Source organism: Onychomys torridus, chromosome 3 (assembly GCF_903995425.1).
Source record: "Onychomys torridus chromosome 3, mOncTor1.1, whole genome shotgun sequence".
Taxonomy (NCBI): Eukaryota; Metazoa; Chordata; class Mammalia; order Rodentia; family Cricetidae; genus Onychomys; species Onychomys torridus.
The window spans coordinates 143,245,706-143,253,957 of record NC_050445.1 but is presented as its reverse complement, the minus strand read 5'-3'; the positions used below and the strand labels follow the sequence as shown (position 1 = coordinate 143,253,957).

At 38.1% G+C, this 8,252-nt stretch overlaps 1 protein-coding gene across 1 annotated transcript; it reads left to right on the top strand.

Annotated features, from left to right (window-relative positions):
* The first annotated feature begins 774 nt into the window (after nt 1-774).
* On the top strand, nt 775-8,012 carry LOC118579240 (early activation antigen CD69-like). The gene is made up of 5 exons (XM_036180379.1): nt 775-838; nt 4,819-4,941; nt 5,975-6,174; nt 6,470-6,573; nt 7,880-8,012. Exons 1-5 carry the CDS (start codon nt 775-777, stop codon nt 7,986-7,988), a joined length of 600 nt encoding a protein of 199 aa, XP_036036272.1. The 3' UTR covers nt 7,989-8,012.
* Nucleotides 8,013-8,252: the final 240 nt, after the last annotated feature.

Here is an 8,252-nt window from a genome sequence, read left to right as displayed (position 1 = left end):
ACGATGAAATAGATAACGAAGATAAACAGTTTTAGAACACAGCAAGGAAGTTCCAGACCACAAGCTTTCTGTTTCCTGCACTAAAGCAACTCCTGACTAAATGACACTTGAAAGAACTAGTCCCCAGGGGGAAAGAAGTGAATGTCACACTTTTGAAATTCATAATTTCCTAAATAAAACCTGTTCAAGTTGGAGAGAGAGCCACAGGGATAGAGATTTGAAAATCCCTACTCAACAGTATGCCTTTTGGTCACCAACAGCACCTGGTACCTAATAGATATTCAATAACTTCCAGTAGCTATATGTACAAAGAAATGTATGTTTAGAAACGTAAAAAAGTTCTGCCTCTCTTCCAGTGTTTTTCCATATCAAATATAGTGATCTCAAGCCTTTAACTCTTTGCTTAGATTATGCTTTTTCCTAAGTTATTTGAGTTTTCTAAAAATTTGGGGAAAGATGTCTTCAATTCTGGGAAAATCCCATTTATCTCTTCCTCCTGAGGCTACATTTGTGAGAAAGCACACTTCAGACAGGGAAAACCCACAGCTTACCACAACAACACACGGGGAAGTGTCTGGGCCACTGGAGCATAAATTAAAGAGAACTGGCAGAAATGAACAGGATAGGAGGGAGGAGGGGGGTGGAGCCAGACTAATTAGGTATAAAGGCTGAAACGCCTCAGAGAACAAGACAGTTTCACAAGGGCTCACTGTAGACCTCTTGAGATACACCGCGGAAACTAGGGAATCTTGAGAAGAAGAAGAAAAAAAAAAGATGAATTCTGAAGATTGCTCCGTAACGGAAAACAGCTCATCACATCTGGAGAGAGGGCAGAAGGGTAAGTCGTGTGATTTCTAGTATTCTGGTATGATCTCTACATTTGATGTATGGAATAGAGTGCAGAATGGAGAGATATCTTTGGAGGACTTCATTAGGTTCTATTTCAGTCAGTAAAAGAGAAAACAGTCATAGGTAAATACCTCTTCTGGCTGTATGAGAGAGAGCTATATGAATTTCAGAAGATCTTTAAATGACTTTTCCTTTGAATAAATTTATATCATTTCAACTATTAAACTTAAATAGAACTTCTCTGTCTTAGCCTAGTTACACTCCATCATTTTCCCATCACCACCTGTGCATAATTCTGGATGTCTTACCCCTCTTTAGGAAGAGCTGTTTTCCACATGAGCAGTTACATTCTTGGTCTTTCCTTGTACATTTGCCTGCTTTCTGTGTGCCTTGCCTCTTCAGTGCTCTCATATGGATCATTCAGTGGCTGGCAGCACACAGATCTCTAGGCTCACAGAAAACAACTACACACACACACATGGATCTTCACAGTGTCAAATGGTGATTTATTGGAATGTAGCCAGTCTTTCTTTAAAATGTCATCCTCTGCCATGACCTTCGCTTTGGAACTCCCTCCTTCCATCTTACCCTATTTCTCTCCTTCAATGACTCACTTCAAAGTCTATAACAACTATACATTTCTCTTCATTTTTATCAAAACATGATCACTTTGAACATTTCCCTCTCTTCTATCTGTCTGTTCTACATGCATTATGCTTCCTATTGTCAGGATTACCCCATTCTGTTTATGTCTGAGTAATGAGGAGCCCTCAACCACTTAGTACTTGAGAACTAGAGTAATTTGTAAGCAAGAGCTATCCAGTTTAATACAGGGATATGATATACCCAACATAGCCAAGACAGTTGGTGAGGAGGGAATTATTTTCTGAGTGTTTCTCTCTCATGTTGGGGTATTGTAAAAAAAAAAAAAAAAAGCATCCATAACCTTTAAAAACTCATCCCTTATTTGAGATCATGAAGTCAAGTACAGATTAAATAGTATGCAATATTCATTTTTTAGATACCTAAGTTACCCATACCTGTATGTCTCATTAAAATGGAAAAAAAAACCAGATAATAATGAAACTATAATCAATAACAGAATGAAAGAAGGACCTAATGCAGAAAATCCCATCTTGGCCTGGGATCAGCCCAATCTATCCTTGTATGTTTAACTTTTGCTCTCATTGCCATAACCTTAGCAGCAAAGGAATCAGCAGGCTCCTCTCGGGCAATTCAAAAGTGGTAAATGGGTGGATCTGTTTTCAAGCTCTCCATTAATGCACAGGCCTCAGAAGTGTGCTGTTAGGGGGGGGATGTTTTGTTGCCTAGGTGATGGGTTGAGCTGTGGTTAGCAATGACCCTCAGTGATGGAAATAAAGCATCACGTGGGAGTTTGTCTCCACACTCTATCCACCAGGTGGGTCGTTGGGTTGAGTTAGCTGAGATCTAGGTGTTGTTTTGGGTGTAGATGTGTTTGCTTTGGAGCCAGAGTTGTTGATGAATTGAGTCCAAACAGTGTGACTGACTACCATATGTTGAAAAGTGAAACTAGACCCATCTCTGAACTTATTACTCAACCTTCCAAATACTACCTCTGACGATAATAGTGTATGGGTGTAAAAAAGGAGGCAGGAGAAAATAGAGCCTGACAGGATTGATAAAGTCTTCTCTTAGAAGATCTGAAAACAGAATTTCACTGAAGGGGTGGGGGAACTCCTAGAAAATGCATGAGTTCATGATACTAGCCATACTGTGCCTCTTCTCCAAGCTTATCTGTAAAATGTTTTAAGAAAAAAGAATTTACAAATTCCAAGATACAGTCTTCAGAAATACTCTTTTAGTTATAAAAAGTCATCCACATTGAAAAGTTAAATGTTTTTATAATGAGAAAAAAAATTTGAGATGGGTTCTCACCTTGCAGGCAAAGCCAGCTGCAAACTTACTATCCTCCTGCACCAGCCTGTACATGTTGGGATTACAATGGTGGAGACTGATTTTCACTGTCAGTTACAAGGTCACTCAAGGAACCATTTCATGTTCTGTGAACATTTTTTTAAATCATGCTGGTGAATTTGGGAACTTACAAGGGCATTCTTGTGGGGCCACCATATTTTGAATCTTGAGGGTTCATCTTGCAAAGAATGAAATCCAAAATCTGAAGTCGAAGATTGACTTCTCTCTCTTTCTAGTCATTTAACATGTTAGATCAGACATATTTCTACCTATCCAAATCTTGACATAAAAACGTTTCTTGTGGTGTTTTTGTTTGTTTGTTTGGGGGTTTTGTTATTGTTGTTTTGTTTTTCAAAACACGGTTTCTCTGTGTAACCCTAGCTGTCCTGGAACTCACCCTATAGACCAGGCTGACCTCTAACTCACAGAGATCTACCTGCCTCTGCCACTTGAGTGCTGAGATTAAAGGCTTGTGCCACCACTGCTTGGCTAAAAATGTTTATTAGTTAAAGATAACTGTGACTCTGCTCAACCTTTATACAGAAACTCAAAGGGAAAACAATTCTGCTCAATATATGTTTTAGAATACTGTTGTGTTTCTTTTATTATTTTAATCTATCTTAGAAATTTAAATGTTTCACTGTTCACTCTTATATCATCATTCTAACTGTGGTATAATTTATATGCAATGAATGAACACATCACAGAAGTAGCTTGATAACATGACAATTGTGTAGCTACAAGTCCATCAATATTTGAATATTCTCATCACCCTAGAACATTTTCAGGTCCCATTTCCACAAGCATAAATGCAAACAGTCTCATATCTGGCATCACACCTTTTTTTGGCTACTCTAAAGTGCCATTTATATGGAAATATATATCATGCAAATCTTTAACATATACATTTTACATTATTTTCTTAGATTCATCATAACGTATGCATCAGAGTTTGTTTTAATGGCTAAGAATTATTTTATATGGCTATGCCAAAATGAATTTATTCATTTTTTGTCCTGAAAAATATTTTGATTATTTTCAGGACTTGGTATTAATGATAATTCTATGGATATTCTTGTACAAGGCACTTTAAGAACATGTTTTATTTCTCTTGAAGGTGGTGTGGTGTGGTGTGTGTGTGTGTGTGTAAGAGACTGCACCATACAGTGGTATGTGCATAACATTGTTTTTTATTTGTGTCTGTGTGAGTATAAGTCATATGTGTACATGTGTCTTCAGAAGCCCGAAGAGGGCACTGGACCCTTTAGAGCTGAAGTTATAGGTGGTTGTGAGCTGCCTGACATAGGTGCTGGAAACCAAACATAGGTCTTCTACAAGAGCAGTACATGCTATTAACCATTAAGGCATCTCTACAGCCCCATGTATAAATAGCTTGTAGAAAAATGATTTTCCAAGTGTTTTCTAATTTACTCTCTTTGCATTAATATATAAAAGTTTCCAATTGTTGCATATCTATACTAGCATTAACTAAAAATCATAAACAAGTTTTTAAATTTTTATTTTATCCTACTTTTAGACATTTATGCATAAATTTAATATTTCACTTTATTGCATTGCTCATATTTATTAAATGTATTTCATCTCTTGTAAACAGTAGCAAACTCCAAGGAGACTAAGGAACAACAGCCACAATGTTCCTTTTATATGTCTACTACAGCATCTGGGTGCTTAAGACATCTTATATTGTAGTTAAAACAAGAAAATAATGATATGCTTGAATTTTTTATAGCTGTGAAATATACCCATTATATATACTAAATACATATATAAATTAGATATATAGTATTATGTCAGCATTTTGCTGCTTTGCTTTATTTCTAAACAGCAAAACATTTTACAAATGTGGTCAGAATTTGGTAAAATTGACTATTTACATTTTATATTATATTATAGTGGGACAAAACATTACTATTTTTAACTTTGTATTTCTTAAGAAATATCAAATGCTCTGTCTTACAGCCTGAATTCATAGTCACTTCCCTCCCTTTTCAGACCATGGCACCAATATACGTTTCGAGAAGCATCATGAAGGATCCATTCAAGTCCCTATTCCTTGTGCTGTGCTGACTGTGTTCTTCATCACTTCCTTAGTTATAGCTCTAGTCGCCTTGAATGGTGAGTCTATACTTCACAGATTCTCTCAAAGCCTGCTAGCAGGAAGCATTCACATACAACTGAAATGAATGGGTCTTAGCCTGATCTAGTTAATCAGGCTTTCTGATTGACTTAGAAACATCTCATACACCATAAATGGCCAGTTTTATGATCAGCATGAAATACAATCCATGCCCCCTGAATGATAGCTGCAACAATTTTATAAACATAAGAAGTATCTGATTTATACATTACATAGAAGAGAACATGTTTACATCTATAAGAAAGGGAACTTACATATATACACATACTTATATATAAATATAAATTTGTGAATAGAAGTTTAACTAGAAAAAATGTGGACTTTTCATTCATGGTTGACAAGAAAAACAGTATCTAACCTATAGATTGATCAAAAAGTGGCCAATATTTTTGTCTTTTATCTCAAACCAACAGACTAGAAACTGAATTATTATGTCAGCCAGGACTTCCAGAGCTGGCTGGGTCATGCTTGTGCCCCCATGCATGCCAAGACACATCTGCCTTTTACCAATAAATGTTACAATTTGAAGAAAGACCCCCCAAACCATTCACCTTATTGTATTTTCAATGAAAAAAATTCATATAGTATCTTGTGATCACACTTTTCTTTCCTCCACCTCCTCCCAGACCTCCCCATGTACTTTATCCTCTACCTGAAATGAGTCCTTCATTCTTTTATCTCACAATCTGCACCCATGACTGTGCCTTCTGATGCCTGTGTGTGGGCATTTAGATTCTAAGTTCTCACTTATAACTTACAATATGCTTCCCCTTTTAGCTCAAATGTTATATTTGATATTTCCCCACTTCCCTGACACTTTCTGATATAATGACCAAGAGAACACAGTCCTCCACTCATGCGCTCTGCTGCGATGAGGGACATTGGGCACTGGACAGACAATAACTGCTGTCTTTTTCTTTACTAAAAGCAGAGCATCCCCTAAACTAGGTTTACCTGTGGAGAGGGTTTGGTCTCTTCTGTTACTAAAACAAATGCTCTTCCTGTACACAGTGGGCCAGTACAATTGCCCGGGCCTGTATAAGAACTCGGCATCATCTGACCGCCATGTTGCTTCCTGCGAGGACGAGTGGGTTGCGTACCAGAGGAAATGCTACCTTTTCTCCACCACAACCAACAGCTGGACCTTGGCCCAGAGCTCTTGCTCTAAAGATGGAGCCACTCTTGCTGTTATTGATTCCGAAAAAGACATGGTAAGATTGGCAACTGATTTCATCAAATGCTGCTGTTTTATTTGGATCATCTATGGTTTCGCTGTGTTCTTTTCTAAGTGGAAACTGGGTACCTAATCTCACATGCAGGAAAATTTAGTCACGGGGGCCATATGAACTAGTCAAAAGGTCGAAATGGAAGTCTGCTGTACAGCTTTTCAGTGTGGGTCGATTGCCTAGTTTCAGAGACCAGCGATCGAGGAGAGCACAGCTGGCAATGATTAGCTTAGCCACGATGCTCACTTAAGTTTGTAACGTAACTTCATTGTGCTTGAAGGTATTTCTGAAACGACACGCTGGTGGACAGGAACACTGGATTGGGCTGAACAAGGAAGCTAATCAGACATGGAAATGGGCAAACGGCAAAGAATTTAACAACTGGTAAGCTGCAAGAAATCTCGTTGTCTCCTCTAGGCTGACACTTGTTTAAAAAACCAAAAAACTCTTTCTTCTTTCATTTTTATTTTATTTTTACTTTTCCCCTTTCTTTTTAAAATCCCGTTGGTCCTGGAGGCTCAGTTCTTCATGACAGCTCATGTCACTTCTCTTAGAATTGTTTGGAGACACCCTTTATTACTAAAATTCACCCCAAAACTCCTTTTAATAATTTGACTTCGTCTTGGCAAACACTAATGTGAGCAAATAGTCTTAATGAGTTTCGACACAGTCCAGGGACACTTTTGGTGATGGCTGATGAAACAGTTGTGGGGAAGAATTGCTTATTTCACTTCATTTCCTAGCTCAGGGACAAAGGACAATATTTTAGTGCCTAATTATAAGTGTCTATGAAACCAAGGAAAATTCTCCCCCAAGCAATAAAGATACTGTCATTACCCATCATTAAGTTAGATTTAAAGATTTGAGAGGTGAGGCTGGGGATTTAGCTCAGTGGGAGAGAGCTTGCCTAGCAAGCACAAGGCCCTGGGTTCGGTCCTCAGCTCGGTGGGAGAGGGGTGCAAAAAAACAAAACAACAATAACAAAAAGATTTGAGAGGCATTCTATAAATTTAATGTTGATCTTTAACATCTAAAATCTCAGAATGAATGAATTTCTCACTATCTTAATGTCTTTGTAATAACTGATACAATATCAGCATTAAAATCTATATTTCTAAATGAGGTACAGTAGTGTACACCTTTAAGCTCAACACTCAGGAGGCAGAGGCAGGTGAATCTCTGTGAGCCCTAGGGCAGCCTTAAAAAACAAAAAAAAAAACAAATTGTATTTCTGGTAAAGAGATTTTTAGTATATATCCCATGGTTGTATACTTAGAGCTCGGCTACAAAGGAATACAAAAGAACTATCTATGATCTAAATATAATAGCAGTATTTGATGAAATTAGCCATGAATCTTTTCATGCCCTAAGCCCCCTAAAACTGTGCTTATTGAAGGATCTATGAACTAAAAAATGATAATGAACTATTCCTCTACTGGGACACCCACTAAAATCAGAAAAATAAAGCCTTTAGCATTATTTACTGTCTCCATCAGGAGTCCCTTCCCATGTTAGACAACAGACTGTCTCTACACATTAGACCATGGCTACTTGGCTGAAAGATTTGTGTTTGTGCTTCCTACTCAAGGAACAAACAGAAAAGGCAGAGGTCATCACAACGTTTATTCTCATGTAGCTGGCTGGAAATGGTGGACTGGAAATAAATCTGAGTCTCTTTATGGCTTGACAGGTTCAACCTGACAGGTTCTGAGAGGTGCGTGTCTCTGAACTACACAGACATTACTACTGTGGACTGTGAGGCAAACTTACACTGGGTCTGCAGCAAGCCCTCCAGATGACAAGGAAGCATTGCTCTATAGAAGACTGAGCCATGGATCCACAGCAAAGTTGTGTGACTGGATGCTACTCTATGGTCAAATTTTCCACAAAGACCTCACCAACCAACTTTACATTATCCTGGGACTCTTCTGCATAGGACTCTGGGACACAAGGGAGAGACTCCAGGAAGATCTGTATTGGGGTTTCCCTTGACCATGAGCTGAAAATGTCACTCACTGACTGATAATCACATCGAGAGAGAGAGAGAGAGAGAGAGAGAGAGA

Excerpts from the sequence above, each read along its gene's own strand:
- LOC118579240 (XM_036180379.1), top strand. The coding sequence starts at position 775 with ATGAATTCTGAAGATTGCTCCGTAACGGAAAACAGCTCATCACATCTG. Across the intron at positions 4,942-5,974 it reads AGCTCTAGTCGCCTTGAATG|TGGGCCAGTACAATTGCCCG; the intron begins GTGAGTCTATAC and ends TCCTGTACACAG. Across the intron at positions 6,175-6,469 it reads TTGATTCCGAAAAAGACATG|GTATTTCTGAAACGACACGC; the intron begins GTAAGATTGGCA and ends TTGTGCTTGAAG.